This window comes from Rhopilema esculentum, chromosome 7 (genome assembly GCF_057945365.1).
Source record: "Rhopilema esculentum isolate cy_ngs chromosome 7, ASM5794536v1, whole genome shotgun sequence".
Taxonomy (NCBI): domain Eukaryota; kingdom Metazoa; phylum Cnidaria; class Scyphozoa; order Rhizostomeae; family Rhizostomatidae; genus Rhopilema; species Rhopilema esculentum.
In genome coordinates, this window is record NC_142821.1 from 5,284,248 (window position 1) to 5,307,289 (window position 23,042).

Consider the following 23,042-nt stretch of genomic DNA (forward strand, 5'->3'; position numbering starts at 1 on the left):
GTTATTGTAAAATTTATTAAAGACGAAATTTTGATCAACAAATTCTGCAAGATTTTTTGAAAATCTTGCAAAAAACATATCTTGTATTGAAAATGGCTTTGAAAAAAGCAAAAATTTTAAAGATACTCAAATCTTTTTCGTCTGAAAATCTTGAGAGCATATAACGTCAGAATAAGGATCCAAAAGAACAAGATGGAAAATTCGATCCAAAAATTGGTAGTTACTCCCCATCTTGTTCTTTCTGGCCCTTATTCTGACGAGGTTCAGACGAAAAGGCTTTTAGTATGTTAAAAATGTTTGCTTTAGCCATCTAGCAACATGGCAAATGGCCGGAAATCACGTTTTTTCGGAGGCATGAAAAATGGCGCTATTGGCTGGCGTTATTTGACGTGATGGATAAAATGAGAGGCAGACTGAGTTTTAAATCTTCACCAAAAGCTTAATTCAGATTGAGGTGCTTATACCCAGTCGACTGTCGGACATCGCACTAAAACTTAATAACTACCGTAAAAGCTCTATTAAGCCTAGGGGAGGGAGGCTTATTTATTGTTTCAGTCCTAGAGAGAAGCTTAAAAGAGAAGTGGGTTTATTAGAGAGGAGGACGTATTAATAAATCAATGTAAAAAATGTTATAAATATGCCCTTATGCATTTTTTTGCTATGAAAACATACCAATTTTCACAAAAAGCTTTGCTAGCAGCTTCAAAAGTTTCTTTTCAATTATAATGTTCTCATCTTCCTCAAAATCACCAGGGTAACCATTGGGACAGCTTCTAAACAAATTTCGACTGACTAAGGCACACAAGTAAATCTTTACATGGGCCTTATTTAATGCACACGATCTGATCGTCAGCATAGCCGTTACGAGGCCCACTAAATGCACATAATTCCCTTTTTAACATTGGGGGCTACAGAGGAAGGTATAATTTTAAATTTTTGCTTGGTAAAGGGGGGCTTAACAGAGAGGGGGCTTAAAAGAGAGGAGGAGGGCTTAATAGAGCTTCTACGGTATGCAGCCTGTACAACTAAGAATTTGGCGAAATATGACGTGTTTAGTTAGGTAGGGTATATCTCCTGACTGCGAAACAAAGAAATTGAATACCTCGATACCTATAAAATACATTTTTGATTTAACTTGATGTTATTGATTTGTCCAAAAATGATGGAAAACTCACGGGGGTGGTATACTGTATGTTTGTTTCAATAACAATTGTAAAATACTTTGCTATTTACTGTAGCTAACATGAATCAAATAACGGGGGAAAATTTTGCAAAAAGGGCGTTTCCTCGCATTTGTGAATGTTTCAAGGGCGTGGTCCTAAAAAGTTTTCTAGGGCCTGCGCCCCAAAATCCCCCACTCCTGCAGCCCTGGGTACGCCACTGTACCTATGTTACAATATAAGAGAACTTACAATTGGATAAGTTGCTCTATCATAACGAATCAATTAAAGTAAATTGTACCAGGAAATTTACTTTTTCTTTAAATAAATAACGACGTTTCGGGCGTAGCCCGTTATCAAGTCAATCACGGGCTACGCCCGACACCTCGTTATTTATTCAAGAAAATATTTCTAGAGAATTAGAGAAGCAAAGAAAGCACATAAAAACTGGCTTAAAGTAGTGATGGTATAATGATTCTAGGTTGTAGGAAATTATTCAAACAATAATGTACACTGACACGTCATGACGTCAAGCTCGTTCCCATTCTTCCAAGCTATTACGATACCCATCCTTGTTGTGATACCATGCTTTGGTTTCGAATAACCAGCCAATTCTTCAATCAATCAAGGTATTTTAAAAAAAGATTTCCTGGTACAATTTACTTACATTGATTCGTAAATATAGCATTATATTGTACCGCACGTAATCTAGTATATTTATTACTCTATCAGAAACATTTACTACGTTTTAAGGGCAGTGTGATCCTTATTCCATTCGCTGCCTTTGCGATTGTCTTACTTGACTTATTTTTTCCAGTATTTCAAAGCTGTTTATTTCATTTTTTAATCCTACTTTTCTCGAGCAAATCTATCTTTTCAAAGTGCTTTATATTGGGATCTTAGCAGAGTTATTGAAGATTCGTAAGTATATTCTTAGGTCGAGTTTTTTAATTTATAGCAACCTTCGCTATTTCAATTGAATTTGAATCTAATAACCCTGGGTTTCTCTGGAGATTTACCTTAAACTTTTTTATCTTGTTTCTGTTATTTTGAAGTGCTCTTTGCAAACGTTTACGGAAGAACAAGCCACTCAGTTCATATCATCCGAAAAGAAAATTCATTGGCATTGTTTTTCATTCAAACAAAGTTGATTATTTTTTGGATTAATTCTTCCCATCTAGCTCAAAAACATTCATCAAGACTTAAAACGAGCTCTGATATCTATTTCATGTTTAAAAATTGCCTTAAACCTCACCTGATTGCAAGTTTTAGTCCTGCCTTAAGAAAACTTTTTTATGTGTTCTTTGGCTTGACGTCCTTAGGATTAGTGGCATCCTGCGGTGTTCCCGAGTTAAGATTTATAAAAACTAGTTACTATGAACTAAGTACAACAGTAAAAAAGTGAATACATTCATGTATAAGGTTCAGAATTAGGCAAAAAAAGCTAAATTAATAATATTCGGGAGTTTTGGAATATATATTCCTGATAAGCTCATATTATTCTAATACTTCACATTCTATTTAATCTATTTAATATTTGATATTAAGTCAAAATTTATAATTTTTACCCATAAAGGCGGAAAATTTTAAAATCATCACCGAAAATAAGATTTTTTTTGTAATTATTGATATGCTGATTTGGTGCAGTCTAAAAAGCACTCTCTGTGCAAGCTAATGCTGACTCCTAATCAACTGGAGCCTTTATATTTTCTAGTTGATTGTTGCCTTGTGTTAGCTATTAAAATTCAGACCATACCAAAAAATTTGAGAATTGCTACAACGTTATCAATAGCCAGGGAGAGACGAGACGACGTAGGTTATTGGAAAAGTAACATAGAAGCTGGGATTAGAAACGAAGAAAATTCAAACAAAAAAAGTTCCATTTGATCAGAATTATCAAATTGATTTGACTTCTTCATTAGCAAATATATCACGATCGTAAAGTGATATGCTTTTCAAAAGTTGAAAAAAACTTGAATTGATTTTTTGTGTTTTTCTATATTTTGATTAATTGCATATTATCTTGAATTCTCTCTAATAAGATACTTCTGATTCTTCTATAGCTATTTTCTTTTTTTAACATTATTTTCTTGTATCTGCTTAGTTCATTACTACATGCGAGTCCATAATAGTTCAACGATTCATTTTCTACTACCTGTAAGTTAATTATCATTCTTAATAAACTTTCCCTAATCCATTTTTTACTATTTAATTACAACAAAAATCATTCACCAGTCACTCAAAATCCATTCAACAATTTTTTGGGATTTTTTACAATTACATTCAATTCTTTGACTTTTTCATCAAAAAGTCCACATAATTTCTTGATTATCAATTATCTAGATCACTCTACATTTTTAGATTAATTGACTATTACATGCTTTGATTTGATTCCATTAAAGGCGTTGATTTGTCCCTGTGTTTATTCCTTTATTTGATTATTTCTTATATAGTTATTAATTGATATAACTATTTATATCAGAACTATAGGCTATTATATTAAATGAAATGTTTATAACTATTTCCTAACTTCTTGATTATAAACTAATATGTAAACTGAAGTTTTCGATCAATGTTTTGATGTTTTAAACACTGATTAGCGTCTGACGAAAAACTTTTCGGCAAACTGTATACATAAAATTCTCAATAGTTTGCCATTAATTGATAATTACTTTTTTTTCTCCATAAGATTTTATTGAGGGCTTCTGGTTATTTTGATATCATTTCAATAGCTACCTGGCAACTTAAGTTTCCTATTGTTTTAACTTTTGTGATTAACAGATGTTCAAATGTCTTCTTTTAATAACTTTCCAAGAAATGCTTGTAACTCTTACAATTACACTGATCACCTTACTTTTATAACCAATTGATTATTGCTTCTATTTTCTCATCTATTATTGCATTAAAAACTTGCAGTTATAACCTGACTATTAACTAAAAATTGACTATCTGAAGTCTTCTATCATTTCTCACATTTGCAAAGATTTCGAAAGTACTTCTGAATTCTTGATAAATATTTTATTACATGATTTTAGGATTTTTTCGAATTTTCCAGATTGTTGGCTGACTGTCATCCTTCTATAGCTTTAGCTTTTCGTGACTTAGGAAATTTTACAAGCTTTTCAAATTTTTAAAAACCATTCATTGATAACCATAATTTTTACTATACTTTTAACAATTCACTTGCTTCTACGTGTCTTTTAATGACTACTATCAATCAAATTTATTTCATTTTTTTTACTATCTGTTGAATGAAATGATTCTAATTCTAGACCTTATTATTTTTGCTATTATTTATAGTTTTGAATGTTGGTTGGATACATCTAAACACTTTATGTGAATTGTTATGCTGACAACCAATATGCATCTAATCTATAAGATTTATTTTCGCTTTTATTCCCGCTTCTCTAGTAATCCCGCCTCTATTTCATAGCTTCGAAAATAATCCCGCTTCCCCAGTAATCCCTCATGCATGATTCACCATTCAAAGCGCCCGAGGAGATAGCCAAAGAAGGTAAAGTTCACAAGGAAAAATGTAGTTCCCGAGAAGGAAAGTGCGGATGATGATAGCATTGTTGATGTCATCGGGCAAGATCAGGTTTACTGAAAATGACACTCAATGCAATGCTCTGTTTTCATTATTTTCATCATCATTTTGTCGCAAGATATTAATTATTCAGTTTGTTGTACCTTCAAGTCATTAAATAATTTTTGAAATAGTCGACAACTTCTTGTTAAAAACCAGTTAGTTAGACATATCCGGCATTCGAGGTATGTATCTAATTAGCTGATTTTTAACAAGAAGTTGTCGACTATTTCAACAATATGCATTTTTATTCGTCGCGGTTCTTATTATCAAGTTCATTAACAAGCTGCGGTTTCCAAAGACTCAATAAATATTTTTTGTCATTTAATCATTGACTTGATAACGAGGTATGCTCGAAACGTCGTTATTCGAAATTTATAGTTATTTTCTATTATGTTGTACCGCACGCAATCTATAATATAGACAGTATTGTTAAAACATTCAAATATATAATAACGGGAATAACTTTTGAGATTAGGAGCCTGACTTTCATCTTAATATATCGTTAAATCTAAGCAGTTTAGTCGCAATATTCTTACAAACTATACTTTTATACTAAATTGTGCATTTTAGTGGCAACCCTTTACATAAATAGTGTAAAGCAAATCTTGCTAGCTCAGATTAACAAAGCAAAGAAATGTCCTTAAAAAATGATACACTCAAACTAATGATTGACATAATCATAGGTTACTCAGGTTAGCAACTCACTCTTCTTCAAGGCTTTTTATAAAAAGTGTTCAGTTTTCTGTTATAGACTTTATTCTCTATAACATTCACACTTTTCATTTAGGAATCAATTAGCTACACGTTCTACTTTCGTTTGCATTCCTTTGTTATTCCATGACCAAAACATTACAAATAATAACATAACAAGTAAAGTAATAGTTTGCTAATTGATATTTGTCAAGTGCTTCTATATTCAATAAATTTTATGACACCAGAAGCTGCTTCCAAACTTTGCTTGGAATTCTTTTTAAAAAAACAAAGGACTTATTTTGAAGAACAATAAGTTGAATTGACTAGATAAATGCTCGTGATCTATTGAAAATAAAAAAGGTAGGTCTTTGCTGGGTGTTTCCATATGATCTTTCCAAAATTTAAGAAGATAGAGTTTGTTTAAATTAACTTTAATTGCCATCAGAATGTCATTCTTGTAGGTTGAATAGCAACAGTTATTATGCTATCGTAGATATTTTCTGTCTTGCATTTCAGTGAGTAAGAATCATAGGTGGTCTTATGAAATCGACTTCAGCTATCAGCTCTGACGTGTTTGTCCAGGGAGGAGGTATGCATTTGGACCACGGGTGACGGATGGTGAATTGCCCCATTATAGGCTGTCATAATAATCGTTTTGATTAACAATGCAATCATTTTCTAACGGCAAACCTTCGCTTTCCCTCATTTTCTTTCCGCTTCCCTTAATTAAATGTGCCTCTAAATGTTCGTTTTTGGGATCTTTTAAAGCTGCATGTTGGATCTTCGATTATTAACCTTTTAAAGGCATGTTCATTAAGTTTTATTTTATTAGCAAACCAAAACTTTTTTGATAAGATCCACGTCAATAAAACCAAGTTGAAAACCTGAGATGGATCCTCATTTTTAGCAACTCAGATATAGAAACCCACTTCCCCTACCACAGTTATGTATGATTCATTTCCCCAACCCTGGCTATGAAGCTGTGGGATTTCGATCGTCGGAACAATACTGACTTATGTGCACTTTGCTTTACAAAATATCTGCATTTTTTCTGATCTGATTATTGGCATTACTGCCATATAATACCGAAACTCGGCATCGGTAATATCTGGCACATAATAACCGAGCCCCGGACTGAATCTTAGTGGCCACGCCGATTGCAGAATTAATTCCAAGAGCCATTGGGAAATATAACCTAAACTTATGTTGAAAAGAATCTATAGAAAACTATAACCTAAACCAAATTGATTTGACCAAATGCTAATAACGATCAAATTGTTAATAGAACAAGTTCGGCTAGCAGTAAAAGTGAAAGTAAGGCTGTTCTATAGTGTAACCATGGTACAAAAAATAAACCTAAAAATCTAGTGATTTTTATAACTTTAGTTATGCAAAATTATCGTAATCTTTACAATTCAATTGCCCAACTACAGAATCATCCTGGTAACTCGAATTCAGATTACAGAATTGTTGTCAACCTCCCTCAAGCCAAGTAAATTTTACTATAAAACCTCATATTTAATGAGTTTGAATGGGCGCAGTCAGAAAATTGAGGGTACTCAACTAGTCTTGATCCCCTATACTTGCAACTCTGTTTCTTCAAAAATTATTTTAAAAAATTGTAGCTTGTTTTCAATTATAGACAATTTTTGGGACAGATGTAAAGTTACATGCTTTTATCAATTAAAAACCATGTCTCATAATTTACATATATAAAGTAAAAGAGTTAATGCCATAATTTTACAATAAAAATCAGTATCTGACTTTATTTTCAAAATAAAGGTAATAAGATTTCTTCAACTTCCTCAAGTTTCAAATTTTTTTCTACAACCTTCCACCAGTCCCTGGACGTGGGGCCGTCAAACTCCCAATTACTCGAACTATTATCCATTCACTTTCAGCCTTTTTCAATACTTTCGAACCTCCTATATCTCGATCAATCGTTAACTCATACATTTTTTATTTAACGTTTGAGTTATGAATAATTACCAACCTATTTTATTGACGTTTTAAAGGCGAGAGTGTTTGAGAAAAAGAATGCGGAAAGACGTAGGCCATCTGAAACCAAAACACTGTTTGCCCTTCCGTACTAGCACTGTGAAACCGGGACGATCTTGCTCTGCTATCCGGAACAGTTTTTGACCCTGCTTTGAAAGCGAACGAATTTTGTACGGTCAGGGTTCCGTTTTGAACCGGACAGTATAAACACCTATCCGAGACGATATTGTCATATTGTCACGGGTTCACAAAGAGGTCTTTTGTATGGCTGTTTCAGGTAATCGAGGCTTTGATAATGGCGCAACTACGTTATCAAATTCTGAAGAAAAGGAAATTCTGAAGAAAAGACGACCACAGAAAAGGCTTGTATTGTTTCCCAGTCCAAGCCTTGATTGGACTTTGCAGTTTTGTAGTCTAAAATAACACTGAAAATTAAAGCCACCTTGTCGTTCGTCCAAGTAAAGTTATTATCGTCCTTCCGCTCCATTTTAGCTCTCAATAAAATTTAGATTGTTGACTTCGACGGCAAAATAAAAGCCTCGGTTGACTAAATACAGCTTCTTCTAAACATTGTTCTACCATTAAATTAAGGTCGTACCGGTACAGTGTAAACGGAACGGCTAAACGGAACAATTTTGTCTAAGTTGATTTATTTCAGATTATTATTCAAACATTTGAATTTCAAATTGACGAAAACTGGCTTGAAAGTTTCATCGTTCTACCAATATGCCAGAAATAAAAAAAAATAGGCAAGAATTTCTTCAAATCGTTTAATTGCTGGCTGCTTATTGGCCTGCTCAACAGCAACAGTTTTAAGCAGATGCACTAACAGGATCTCGCATGCTCTTGCAAGCTTCGATAGCAACTTACGTAATCATAGAGTTTCTGTGCGATAGCCAGTAATGCCTCATAAGTACCTCAGTCTAAATAAAGCCTTTGGTGACGTTTTAAAACTAGGTCTACATTTCACTTTATCTAGCACTTCAGATTACGTCAGGAAACCAAGTTTCAGTTAGACAACTTGAATAGTTACAAACTTACAGTGCAAGACCCAATATAGGACTGGGTACAAGAACCATAGTTTAAAAATTGCTTTTGTGAAATTTTTAAAGCTTTTTTGCATATCATTTTATCCAGCACGTCAAATAACGCCAAAAAAAGTTTCAGCTTTATAACTTGCAATGTTAAGGAGGTTGTAGTGCTATACCAGAAAGAGGACTGGGTACCAGTACCCCAGTCCAAAAATAGCTTTTGGGGGCTTTTTTAAGCTTGATATGAACTTCATTTTATTCAGCATATCGGATTGTGTACTTGTACAAAACTTCATGCTATTATCATAACATGAACAATTCTACTGCTATGCGTCTGACGAAAAGTTTCCAAAGCCATAACTTTTTGCTTATAGGTCAGATCACATTGCTTTTTTTTAAATCTTTTGCTCAGTTTTGCATGTTCTTTCCGATAGTATCATCAGATTTGAAAAATTCGAAAGTTGAAATTTTGCTGACCGTGCATTTTTTATGCTTCCGGAAACGCAACTTCCGGTCATTTGCCAGAATGTTCCCAGGGCTTAAAATGATAAGTGGCCTTTACTCTTATGATTTAAACTTTAAAAACTTCGGTTACCCAGTTTGCTAGAATGTTATGCAAAATTCCCTGTCTATACTGGTCTTATAAATGTAAACGTAAACCTCTCTTACCGAAAGATGGATTTCCCTATCTGAAGGCGTCCTGAATAAATTTTTCTAATCCAGTATCGCTTTTTTGATAAATTTAAAATTTTAAACTTGCTGATAAGAGCACTCTTCAGACAGTCGCTATATTCTTTTGTAATATTCGCAGCGAATTCGCATAAAAATTTCGCTAGTGTAAATTGAACTTCAAATTCGAGAGAAAAATTCGCAGCTAAAAAATTCGGGGCGAAAAATTCGCTTCGCTCGAAAAATTCGTCTCGTGTTTATCAGGCTTAAATCAGGCTTTAGAGATTGCTTGCAGAGCAAATAGCCTTAAGGCATCTAATGAATAGCTTAGCCACTTTTTAGCGCAGGTAACAACTGCGGTAGAAGTTATAAAAAATCAGTGTCGCTTATATTGTTTTTTATTGAAAATAAGCCATCAAATTTTAAATATTTTTAAATGCTTGAGGGCAGCATCATTCTAAAGCACCCCGACTTCTACTCATATGAAAAAACTCTACTTGTGTTTTGACGTAATGTAAACGTAGGTGCCAATCCAAAAATTTTTTGTAACAATGAAGATATTTATAATTCTTATGATTGGAGCTGCAAGCCAGATATTCAGTCATCACATTTCGTCACAATTTAATTTCCTCTATCTTGAAATATTCTTAACTAAAGTTGATTACCTTGCTTGTCATTGTTGCAGTGGTCAAGATTCAATTAGACCTTTTCCTTCTTGAAATTTGTTGAAAGTTCAGAATCACGGTCCCATACATAGCTCTTCGTTTGCAAAAACATTTTTTGTGAGGCTACAAAAAAAATATTTTTGGTAATTTAAAATGGCACAGAAACAAATTATCTGATAAGAACAAAGTTGAAAAGTTCCAAGTTCAGTCTTTCGCATGACTTTCTGGATTCTTGTTAAATAAAGCAGTCATTCAGAATTTGTTTCTTAAATGCTTTAGATGAAAAAGTCATGTTAACCAAAGATTGTTTAAGCAGATGAACAGGCAAAAAACTTTTGCTGTTCGTGCAATTAGCACAGTAACGTTTCTAAAGCTTAATTGATCAATTCATAAAAACATTCCTATATTCAGCCAGTATGGGAGTTCTCGATAGAGACCTAAAATATCAACCTTGCCCTCAAGGCAGCTTTATAAAAAGGCTTTTAGGAAGTTTTCAACAAGAGACGAACTGCTACGTTGAAAAACTCAACTTACAATTATGTAACCACCTTCCACCTTTCCGCAGATGATAACAAAAAAAATATCGGTGAAGGCTACATTCGTCATTCATGCTAATTACATTACCTTAGTGACATAGATTGTCATTCATAAGACTGAATAACAATTCTGAGGCGTGGCTTTGAAGATATCCCAATTTAGGGTTCGTATTTGTCTAGACTTATCTTGAACAAAGCAGTCATACTGTATCACGGTTAGCGCTAAACGTTAATTAATAGCATGTAGTATATAGGTCGAAAATCATTCAAGAAAACACCGACCTGCCCAGAATGCTTATCAAAATGAACGACTCTGCACTTAACTCGTAGGGGCCTCCCTATAGTAGTTGTAATTCACGCATTCAAGCACAATTTTTTTACTTTTCACGCATTTACGCACTGCAAGATTGGATTTTCTCGCACACGCAAGCAATAAATGTAATTTCAGCTATTGCTCCTCAGAGCCCGGTTTGAAGTACTACAACACTAGTTTCAAACTGGCGTCACTTTCGATCCACAACTAGATACATAGATTCGTTTATATCTATAATCATCAGAAGATTTATGTGGATTGTGCTGTATTGTGCTGTGTTGTTCTGTATTGTGTATTTATAGCGTATTATGCAAAGTTTTGGAATATCTGTAATGTTGGTTTGTGGAGGCAACTCGATAACGTTATGTTTTTTGCCTCCATCTCAACAATGATCAACTGGAGTCTTTCTGTATTTGTTTTTATTGTGATAGAAAAAAATTATGTGGAGATTTAGACTCCGAGGGTTTTCAAAAAAGGTTGTATGCAACTACTTGCAAGCAATTTGCCATCTTGTAAAGTTCTATTGTTCAAGTCATCTCAAAATTGTGTAAAGGAGAAGGTTTATTCTGTAATTTATGCTTTAAGTTCCCCCATCTAATTGAAACAATAATCTAATTGTTTTAATCTCCTCCTTGAATCATTCCAGATAGATCAATTTGAACTATTTTGTAGAAAGTTTAACAATATTTAAAGTAGGTGGTCTTGATTCTCAATATTATTGTCCATTAAATTTGCGTAGGGCTTGAAACAAATAATCCTTCCAAAAATCTATAAATTTTAAATGAATCATCCAGTAAATAAAAAACATACGAGCTGACTTGGCGTGATTTTTACAGCAAAGACAAAAACCAAGAATTACAAGAAAAAAAACTCGTGTATCCATAAACATAAACTCTTAAACTTTAAAGAAGCATTTTAATACAGCAATTTTCTAGACTCAAGATTTCAAAGAATCTCATATAAACGAAGCAAAGTTTTTCTTGAATGTGGAAAACAATGGATTTTCGGAAATTTACTTGAAATATTGCATTTTGGAAGCTATACAGACATGTTGTTCTCCTTTTATCCATAAAAAGGTAAAAAGACTCTTCTGTTCGTTTTGGTTTGACCTTTTTATATTTTATCTCTGATGCATACCATTGATGCTTACCACAATTTTTTGAAAAAGCTGAATCCAATTCGTTATTTTGAAAATTGTTTTACACGTAGTCTAATTAATTGAAAAATGTTCACTAACAGCAAATCTTGTGAAACTTTGGACTTTACAAACTTATAATTGGCTTACTTCTTCTGCAAGCATACCAAGCACCCTTTATTACAGGGTGGGATTTTTGAAAAACATAATTGACCTGTTATTTGCTTGACATTATAAAATTCATTTCCGTAAAAATAAAACTTAACTATGAGTGGTATTTTCAGAATGGTAAACATGTCTAGACAGCTGGGAATCCGCGCCCAATATCCACTTAAAGAAAAAATGCTGAATCCATCCACGAGGGAGGTGTCTTTGATAATCAGCTAGATAAGTGCTTCATTCTTATGTAGCTTTGCTTCGTAGCTTACTGACATGAATAACTAGGTCATTCTGCTTCATGGTTTTACATGCAAATCCGACTTGCTTTTGAAATGTATTTTAAAGTTATTTACCAAAAAGTGACCTGAAATTGGGTTGCCTTGGCATAGAGACGTTGTCTAGTTGAAGTTTCTTATTTGCTTTTCTATCTAACTTCTAGTGTTGCACAAAATTCAAAGAAAATGAAAATGGAAGTTAATATGTAGCATTTAGTACCATCAGAGGAAAGTCTGCTTTCCAATATGACCTGCATATCTCTACAAGGTGTTCTCTATACAGAATCTAAGCCTTATGCCGATGTATTTGGATTGCTTCTGGATACTTTTTCATTTCCTAACCAAATATTGTCATTATTTCAGCTTTCATGATGTTGTTAAATTGTGCCAACAATATACATTAGTCAACATTTTCAAAATTATCAAATTTTAAGGAACATCATTTCTTGAATCCAAACCATACATTTTACAGAAATGAATATACACAAATAAAAAGTATGGGTCAAAAATGTTTCCAAAAGTTTCTAGCTACATATGATCATTCATTGTGAACCATTTTAGAAAAAATTAGGGGAGTAAGTCCTATTCATTTTGATTTCTTAGAGAGATTCTCGGCATTTTGCCTCCTGTGCTAGAAAAGTAGAAAAGTAGACTAACTACCCAAGGTACTGATGATATTCAACTGCTATTGGTACGAGTTCATCTCTTCCTAACTAAATTGACCTTTGCTGTTTCCGATGTTGTGAAGGATCAATATTAAACATGTTAATTGCGAATAACGATTGACGTATCAAATCATTTCATCGTCGTGATGTCAGCTTCCAGAATGGCAGTATCAAGAGAATAGTTGCTACAGTATGCAAAATTTTTCATATCATTTGATATTTTGTGCTACAATGATAGTATCTTCATAACGTAACCTTCTTAGGTTTGCATATCATTTTCTGTTAGCAAAGTTAATGAGACTGAAAGCCCTACTGCCAATGCAACAAGTGTTTGACCCATTCGGTACATTCTGAGTTTTGTTTTGGATCCATTGGAAAAATCCCTTGCTAAAATCAATATGCATTAGACTGGTAGAGTGTCATTATTAACAGTAGCGTAGATAAGAAAATTCGTAAGAGGGGCAAAAAATTTATATTTTCCGACAAAAATCTAATAGCCATCTAATTTTTCATAAATTTGAGCAAAATATAACGACATTGATATTGAAATTTAACAGGAGATAAACTCTTAACATTTTTTCAAAATTACATTACAGCAGGCCCGTCGGAACCGTAGTCATAATTGTCAAACTGCAGTATGTTTCCTTTATAACAGTATAATGATTGAGAAAGAAAACAATGGGCACCCCCCCCCCCGCAATATGAATTTCGTTCCGATGGCACGGTACTACTTGAAGATTTTCTAGTCCTCTTCTCTAAAATAGGCATTTACATTACAATACCTAATTGAAATAGATTTCCAGTCTGATTCAGAACAACGGCAGAGATCGTTATATTCACTTTTACCTCACAAACCTTACCTCACAAAGGTATCAAGGACAAATACGAGGACAACTATGTAATATTTCAAACAAGATCAGAAAATTTCCAACAAGATAATTGTTTAATTGTTCTTCCCCTCTGATGGATTGGTATGAGTTTGACTGAGTTTATCAGATGAACAGATATTTTGGACAAATATCGTTAAAAGTTGAAAATTTTACAATAATTTTACAAAAGCATCTTTCTAGCAGCAGAATTTAGCGTATAGCAGAACCTCAAACGTTGGTCACCTTTGGTATCATTAGAGCATCGTGGGTTTTAGAAGAAGCAGATGGTGCAGATGGTTTTGGGTTCAACGAAAATTAAACGTTTGAGGATTTCATGCATCCCCTTTACTCATTATTCATCGGCTTAATATTCTTACTACTTCTTAATACTGGGATCAAAATAACTGAACTTTTGTGTTGTAGCATCTGAACTGAATATTTAAGCTGATATAAAATAGTACTAGAAAGAAACGCAAAAAGTTCTCAGAAAATGTTGGCATACAATACGTCCATCAACATATTATTGTATGTTGACCAGCAACTTATATGATGAACAAGTGGCTTACAATCATCTAGCTGAAAAGCGTAACATGGATACAATGGCGGCGCCAGCCACTAAGCTCTGGGGGGACAGACCAAAAACATTTAAGCCACGCCCTTTTAACCACCAGAAGACGCCCTTTTACCAACAGGAAACGCCAATTTTATCCGAAGGGAACGCCTATGACTAAATTTTGTTTGAAAATTGGCAGTTTGAAAATCATAGGATTACATCACAAAAAGTACGGTGTCAAAATATTACCCCTCCCCCAAAATTTTCTCATCGAATTTAGACGAAATACAAAATCGATTCTGCTGAGAACTGGGAGGGGGGACGTGCATGGATAGGAGAATGAATTGCTTTGTGAAAATGCGAAGGTCATAGAATGCCTTTGAAGATGAAAAATAAGATATCCAGCAAGCCAACAAGGTATTTGATAAGGATAAAGAGCTTACAAACAGGTATATATGGTCCCTTAGTCAACAATTGCAATCAATATAATCCACTCATAATACACTTTTTACCAATAATATGAAAACATTTTATCATCTTGATTTTCAATCTTCAGATAAGATAAGATAACTTACTTTCTTGAATAGCAATGAAAAAGTACTAAAGAATCTACCTCTAAAAAGTACTTGAGACTATTCAAAACTATAGCTCTGTTTGATTCAGGGTTTTTAAAAAGGAAAAAACTGTTTGGTTTCGTAGACTAGATATTAAGATGAATGGTTGAATACGTCATTTGTTCTGGATAAAGCCAAGAGCAAAAACCAGAAAAAGCCGTAAGTCACCTTTACCCTTTTAGTTGCGCAAGGAATGTTGAAAAAATTTTCAGCCATATATTTATCATAGTGACGGTTGATTTTTGTGGTTTGTGAACCAAGAATATTTGGTCGGCTAAGAAGCAGACAGAAGTCCGCAAATAGTTCGACTGCTATAAAAGCAAAGATGGCACTTGCATTTGTCAGCTTACATTCAGGTCAAACAGAGTGTACAAGGTTGATCGACTGGGCTGAGGAAAGTCGAGTATTCTGATACCAAGACAATTTGCTAAGAGTCTTTGATCAGTGTTAACATACAAACGAACCTTCACAATGTTCTTGTCAATAATCGCAAGTGTCTTACTGACATGTGTTCGTGCAAATATGAAAGAAAAAGGTATGTAAAATTGTATAATGATATCAAAGTTTTCTAGAACTTACAAAATTTAAGACAAAATTAGCATATACTTAATTGACGTTATTCTGATGCTTGTGAGCCAATTTTTATTTAAGTCTACTTTAAATTAAAAGACTAATTAATCATGTAACATACTGCTTTGGGAAAATGAAAGGTTATATTCAAATGACAATAAAAAATTAGATTGACGGTTTTTAAGTTTCATTAATATTTTTTCCGTTTTACCAAAAAAATATTCAAGAAAGCGTGAAATCAATGAAAAGTAAATGTGAAATAAAAGCAAGATGTTTAAGGTTAGAATTTTTTTTAGTCCTGCAGCCTGAAAACTCGCTGAATTTGGATATCAGGAATGCACGGATCGTAAATAAAAATAAAAGTTCTCGACCTGTATTCCACTGAGTAGTAGATATGCAGAGGGTTACAATTTTTTTCTGCTTAACAAATGGCAAATATTTCTTTTTTTTGTTTTCTACGCCAAAAATGACTCTGTTTTCCGGAAGAATTTTTTATCCAATTTCCATTTTCTGTTGTAAAAGAATGCGGATTCTGTCTTTCTATATACGAAATTATTCCCTTTGATCCATGCATAAATCACAGAAAGGTCCCAAGTTTTAGCTTTTCGCTGTTGTGTGATAGGGTAAGAAGATATGTACATTTTATGAGCCTGCACCACTTTTTCTTACAATCAAAAGATTCGCTGCGAATGAAGATAAAAAGTTTTATTGGTATTATTTAGCGATTTTAGGACTATCTTTAATAGCTGAAGGTTTCAGATCGTAACAAAAACAAGACGGCTTATTACTCTTCAATAAAAAATAAGGTTTATGAAATTTTTTTTGGTAAATGTGGGCAATCAAATGCCCCAATAGCTCGAGGTATTCCGTTTGTCAAAATCTTCCTGCATTATTTGACACGTTCGCACTGTTGTAGTAGCCGATTTTGGGGTAGTAAAATCTTATTCAAAAGAAATTGTTATGAAAAATGATTATGTACACTATATACTACAGGAGAATATTTGCTTCGCAACAAGATAGCGTTATAAAATTGGTGCGTCATCGAAACTGCCAAGCGATGATAATTGAGACTTAAAAAGGAGGTAGAATGAATGGATAGTTTATTTCAATTTCATTAACAGTTCAATTTCTTTTTTGCACCGATTCCAATTTAATATTATCCCTAACAAGAAATCTTCGACGGATTTGAATCTTTTTCTGGACAGTTTTCTTAATTCACCGCTAATGAGCTCTAACTCAAATCAAACTTTTGTCCGCATTGATGTTTGGGAAATCCAAGGGGCAAAATACAACGCTCGTATAATGAATGGATCATCTGGTCTCTAACTTAACATATAACTAAGATGACATTCAAAGACTTTATATAGAATAGAACCAGCAAACAAAGATTCAAAAAAAATTTCAGGCAATGTCATGCTGAAATTAATTTTTCATCATTTGAAATTATCATTTCAGTTAACCTGAAACCTTAAATATTACAAAGTTATAGTCATCGATCTGCAATCCACATCATCGGGTTAAGTTTTTAAGCAAAAAAGCTGCTAATTTTCTTGCCTTCACGCAGGAAGTTGGTTGGTTTTGCCCAGGAATTACAGGAAACAGAATTTTTTTTTGATTCGTTACCAATGAAGCTCTTGTCAGACAGCTTGTAAAACCGGGTCGCTGCTTGTCTGAGATATGTTAAAATTTCTTATTAGTCGATTTTATTCTTAAAGTTTGTCCATTAGTTTTTGTCGTTAGATTAGTGCACGCTAACTGAGTTGGTCTTGTTCTTAAATTACACCTTGTTTGGTGCAGTGTGTAGAAAGACGTGCATATGATGTAATCAGTTTGTGGGCTAGAGTACGTGCAAGGACGGGATGAATGAACTTTTGAGTACAGTAGACTCTGGTTGCTTGAAAAATGTCCCTTGTAAACTTGTGACTGTAAACGGAGTGTGACTGTAAACGGAGCAAAATTGAATAGTTTTGCTTTTTTGGGTCTAAATTTGATCAGGCAGTAACCAGTAGTGTGACTATAAGCGGAGTCGATTGTATTCAACTTACACGAGCACGATTGCAGATTCAATGCACGATCAGGCAATGTTACTTTATTTATGAAGCTCACTGCATGGTTTTGGGGGTGCTTGTAGCTTGGTACTTATGCGTAGCCAGATCTCAGAAAAAATTATAAATTTTTGCTACAATTATTTTGAAGTAAAATATGTTGCTTTTTGATGGTCAAGCCTTGGTGGTGGTTTTAGTTAGAGTTAGATAAAGAGAAGATACTTTCCTTTCATCAGCATTTCTGTAAGCGTTAATAAAACTTTAGACACAGACACTTCTTACTCGTTTAAAAATATGGTAAATGATTCGTCTTGAATTGAACTCAGGACCTTGGCCTTTACGTTGATCTTGGTTCTTATGTTGATGAGATTTTGATGTGGGCTCGGAACCACAACACATATCGATTAAATCAATGGAACATATGGCTCGCGTATCTGTGTCACGCCAAACCTGAAACATAATATTAATTAAACTGGCTAAGCTTTTACAATTTTTGGTTCAAAGATTAAATCATTTATGCTAGCTTGTGAGTCTGAAACTCTGCATATTCAGATATTTGTTCCTAATTACCTTGAGGTTGTCATTTTTCGAGGATGCAATCTTGTAAAATCAGGCCTAGACATCCAATTCTATCTATTCTACCAATTTCCTTACCCTGCTTTTTCCATTTCTTGATATCTGCAAGTCTACTCTCGTTCTTAAGCTACGACCACAGACGTCATCAAGAATACTTCTATTCTGCCGTGAAGAGATCTACCAACTGACATGACATCACACTCTTCTTGGGAGAATTTTTTTCATCTAATAATAACATGGACTAGTGACATACATAGGCAACAAATAAAGACTCTGCAGTTTTCATTTCATTCCCTTCTTTGACACGAGGCAATACGTTCTGATACGAAGTACGGAGCTCTGAAAATCAAAAGCAGACAAGGACAGAAAACACTTGAAATATTTCACGACTTTTCTCCCCTGTGTATAATCAGTTAACAAAACAGGTTTTTGTCTTCATAGAGGTGCTTTTGGAGCCGTTCTGCTCTGACACAACAGAGAATCCTTTTGCAAACTGCCAAAAGCTGCGATTTGCCGGGAGATGCAGAGCCTCTCATCTCATGAGAGAATGGTGTCCGAAAACATGCAAGTTCTGCATAAGTAAGTGCATTTTACGATCTTTGTGCCATGAAGCTTGTTTGAAAAAGGATAACAATGGAACTTTTGTGTTTGCATCTTTATAGATAAGGCTATTGCAGCATAGTTTGAATTCAGCATACTTTAACGCACTTCTTCACTAGCGTCATTTTATCTGATTTAGAAAGTCGAGTACCAGCGCCTGTAGACTGCCGCCTAACAATGTTTGGATGCTGTGCTGATGGCATACAAGCAGCCAAAGGAAAAAATGGCCTTGGGTGTCCTGGTGAGAGCTACTTGTCTATTTATCTCTACACTAGTTATTGAATGCCAGTATCAACACAATCTTCCCAGAATCAGACTTTTATGGGGAAGAGGACGGAGACCTTTATATGTTTAGATAGCAACAAAGTTAAGCAAATATAGTGTTCACTGTTCGAGGAGATTTCCTCCATTTCTAACGACTCCTGAGTACCATAAGGGCGATATGTAACACTTTATAGTTAAATCAATTCTGATAGTGGAAACAAGATGCTAAGTGTTAGGATTTGCAACATACTTCTTTCAAAAGGCGATAAGAGTAGGATAATAAAATTAAAACCAAACAGTTTTAATAACCTTGACTTTGGCCTAAAAATTATATATAGACTAAATTCATATATTTATATAGGCTACGAGAGTTATTAATGTACTTCCGAAAACTACAGAAAGCTCTGTTCAGGATAATAAGATACATTAATTTCCTGGCTTAAAGATTTGCAATTTGGTATATAGGCTTTTAGCAATGAGTTAGATCTTTATTATACAAACAATTTTGAAATTTCTTCACAGAAAATTGCAAAGATTACGACAAGCGATACTGCAAATTCTACGCTGATAATAAATTTTGTGAAATGAAACCATATTTTAAAACTATGGAAAGGTTATGTCCAGAGTCGTGTAACTTATGTGGGAAGAAGATTGTCAATGGCTGTTACAATAAACTGTCAGATTCATATTGCAAAAGGCTGGGAAGTTATGGCTACTGTAGAATAAAGAAATTGCAGTCTACAATGCAGAAGAATTGCGCCCTCACCTGCGAGACATGTGGTGACAATGTCCCGAAACTCAAAGATGTAATGCCCAAATGTGCCGAAACTGGTTGTTGTTGGGACAAAGCGACCCCAATCAGTAAAGGTTGCCCGGGTAATTTATCTAATTTTTCTCATTTTATTTTCAAAAAAGTGAATTTTTAATTACATAGACCTGAAGCAGCAACACGAATATATAGGTGTCACGTGCAATAGAAAGTATTGATGCTGGGAACTCTGCCACAAAATGTGTGACAAGGAGCTTGTGTGGTCAAAGCAAATAGGGTAGTGGTTGCTGCCTTTGAGCACAGATGATAATATAAAGCAGACACATATCATGCTATAGATAAAGTTAAAGGCGTACGAAGCAACTGTTTATGTACGCAATTAGCCTGAAATTTAACCTTAAATCCACAGCTCTAAACAATAGACACCTTCAAACAATGGATGCCTCCACATATCGGACACTTCAAAGAGTGGAGACGTCCAAACAACCCCTTATAATGGCAACCTTTAAGCATTGGTCACTTCCAAATAACGGGCAGCCTCGTTGAAGTGGCCACCAGGTAGCGTGTATCTCACGTTAAGGAACAGGAGTCTTGGTCCAACATCGTCTCCATTGTGTGATGATTTCACTGTGTAGTGTATTGGAATGTGTGCAACTTTAACATGCGTATTCTCTTCAAAGAGGACACCAGTGCATTACATTCCCTTCTCATCCTTAATATATAGCTCTTTTTTGAGATGCTTTTCCTTCTTGCAGTTTGCCGAGACAAGTTTTCGAACACATTTTGTAACCGATTCAAGCCAGAATGCCAACATCTTGACAGAATTCAGTCGGTGCAAATGGCGCTTTTCTGTCCAGCGACGTGTGGTATCTGTAATGGTATGTTCTTCCTTGCGATTTGCTCTGATTTCGTTATCAATTTTTATGCTGAGAAAAAATCCAAAGTACCTTCCAAGATTTTCATAGAAACAAAAAATTCAAAATTTCGAAAAAGGCGTTAAGTGTATAACCATTCCATAAAGAATTTTGGAGATGAAAAGTGCTTTAGCATGATGTTGATGCCTTTTGTGCAATTTTGATCTAACAGTGCGAATGCTTACATTACAAGAGTATATTACAGTTTATTCACAAGAGTATACAAAGATTTTGTCAAAAATTTGCATTATTTATTGGTGGTTCAGATAGATATCACTTTATCGCGAATTAAGGATCTTGTGTTTCTACGCTTATGTGAAATATTCTTCTTCTCTTAATCATAGGAAGAACATGCAAGGACGATCATACCTTTGGTGTTTTCTGCGATGAGTGGAAATCAATGGGAGAATGCAATAACAACCCGGCAGGAATGAGGTTATTTTGCAGAAAGACATGTGGATTCTGCTCATAGGTGATCGGTAGGGATCTCACAAAGACTTCGTTCTCAAGGCAGTACTGCTTCTTCTTGTCTAATAGGCAAAAAGTCAGCAAATGATTGGATAAATAACACATTTATCCTGAATTATCTTACAGCTGCATTGATATGGCAGTGAACTTTGCATATCTCTGTGCAACATACCCATACAGTGCTCGAAAATACAACAGAAAGTAACTACAGAAAGTATTTAAAAATAATCTATAATTGATGAGTGTTCACAACTGTTAAATTTGATACATTTTAGAAAGTTTTAGATTGCTTCTCTAGCCAACGTTTGACAGCAATTTAAGTTATATGGAATTTTGAGACGAACATTTTTCAAACGAATTTTTGGAAGAATTTGGAAGAATTCAAAATCAAACCTATAAGGAGTTTCCGAGTCTAATCCAACCCAGAATCTACCCTATAACAAAAATAGCAATAAATAACAAAATAACAAAATAAAAAAATAACAAAAAATCCTTGTAAATGAAATCACAAATGTTGCAGAATAATGCAAAGAAAATTAAGAAGCATGAACAAGAGGTTTTAATTTATTGCTATTGGAATCAGTAATATCATAAATAGCGACACTGAAACGGAATTAAGACGCGTTGGTTTGGCTGTATTCTAAGTCTATTATCACTTTGCTTCTGATTTATCATAGCACTCGCATTAATTTATTAATTTATTCATTTTTATAGAGCTATAGAAAGGTTTAAAATAAAGTATTTGTTTAGCAAATAAATTCACGTGTTGCTTTGAGGCGGGTTTCCACTTTATTCGCTCTGGTCGTGCGACTGAGCGAATGTACATTGGGGCATGCGCAAATTGCACTTCTTCATTCGCTGAGAATGTGCGATCATTTGCTGAGTAGTTCAACTCAGTTGAACTACTGGGCGACTGGTCGCGTTCGCCGATTCGCTGAAGTCGCGCGACCAGCGCGGATCAAGTGGAAACTAGCCTTTAAGCATTAGAAGAGATCAAGAGCCAAGTCGAAAAGCGGATATTGAGGCAGCTTTGGTCTTGAGCATTTTTCGACTGCTCTAGCTCTCGTGGAGTGTACTTTATTGAGAACTCATGTGAAACGTGAAATGTAAAGAAAACAAAATTGTGTAAATAACTAAATTTCTTCAAATATTTGTTTCTTCTTCATTACTTCCTCTTTATCAAATTTAAGCCAAAGTTGAATGAAAATTGCATCAGATGAATTTTGACATCACTGATTGGTGAGATCATTTCTATGGTTGAGATCAACTAATGAGTTGATTATTGACAAACAAGCAAAACGTGGTGGCGTAAGCAGTACCATTATAACATCCTCGATTACAGTAAATTCTCTGCTAACCCCCCCCCCCCCCCCCTAAGGGTTTTTTGTTCTTCAGCACTTTTAAGGGCCTATGAGAGAGGGTGAGCTAAATTGAGAGAAGGGCTTTATGAATATTTTGTAATAAAAAACATTTAAAATAGAAGAATAACTGTTTGTTAGTTGTGAAATAAAAAATACAGAAATTCAGACTTCTTAATCAATAATATTGTCATCGCCATCAGTTATTAATTCTAAAATATCTTTTTGGACCATGTCATCTTCTGAAATCGAGCATTCGAAATAGTCGATTTTGATAAGAAAAATTGAACGGCCAATAAATAAAATCAAATTCTCCGTTTTTGGCCAATTTTACTTATTTTGGCATCAGTGAAATTTTGAAGAAGCTAAATTGAGAGGGGGGTTTATTTAATTTTTTCCTTCTAAAAAGGGGGCTAACAAGAAATGGGGCTTAATTGAGAGGGGGCTTAAAAGAGAATGCGGTAATTAAAAAAATACTTGATCACCCTTTCAAGACCTTTTTTGGGGCAAATTCACAGGTTTGTGCCATCTACAGCACTTAAAGTAGTACTCTA

At 34.3% G+C, this 23,042-nt stretch overlaps 2 protein-coding genes across 4 annotated transcripts in view; one reads left to right on the forward strand and one right to left on the reverse strand.

The window, feature by feature from the left end:
• Nucleotides 1–23,042, reverse strand: part of LOC135683047 (uncharacterized) — a 37,554-nt gene that overhangs the window by 14,163 nt on the left and 349 nt on the right. The window contains exons 1-2 of one of the 3 annotated variants that reach the window (XR_016143873.1): nt 10,340–10,354; nt 9,806–9,928 (exon numbers count right to left, since the gene is read on the reverse strand). Coding sequence is in view for 2 of the 3 variants with exons in the window: in XM_089109227.1 (XP_088965353.1) it covers nt 9,806–9,817 (12 nt within the window). In the remaining variant the exon portion in view is untranslated. Of the gene's footprint in view, nt 1–9,805; nt 9,929–10,339; nt 11,520–23,042 lie in introns of those variants that run through there. The other 2 variants (XM_089109227.1, XM_089109226.1) reach the window with 2 other exon arrangements.
• On the forward strand, nt 15,177–21,600 carry LOC135683055 (uncharacterized). Its single transcript, XM_065198190.2, has 6 exons — nt 15,177–15,459; nt 18,557–18,694; nt 18,855–18,956; nt 19,502–19,855; nt 20,504–20,626; nt 21,007–21,600. The coding sequence occupies exons 1-6, from the start codon at nt 15,396–15,398 to the stop codon at nt 21,132–21,134; spliced, it is 909 nt and encodes a 302-aa protein (XP_065054262.2). The 5' UTR covers nt 15,177–15,395; the 3' UTR covers nt 21,135–21,600.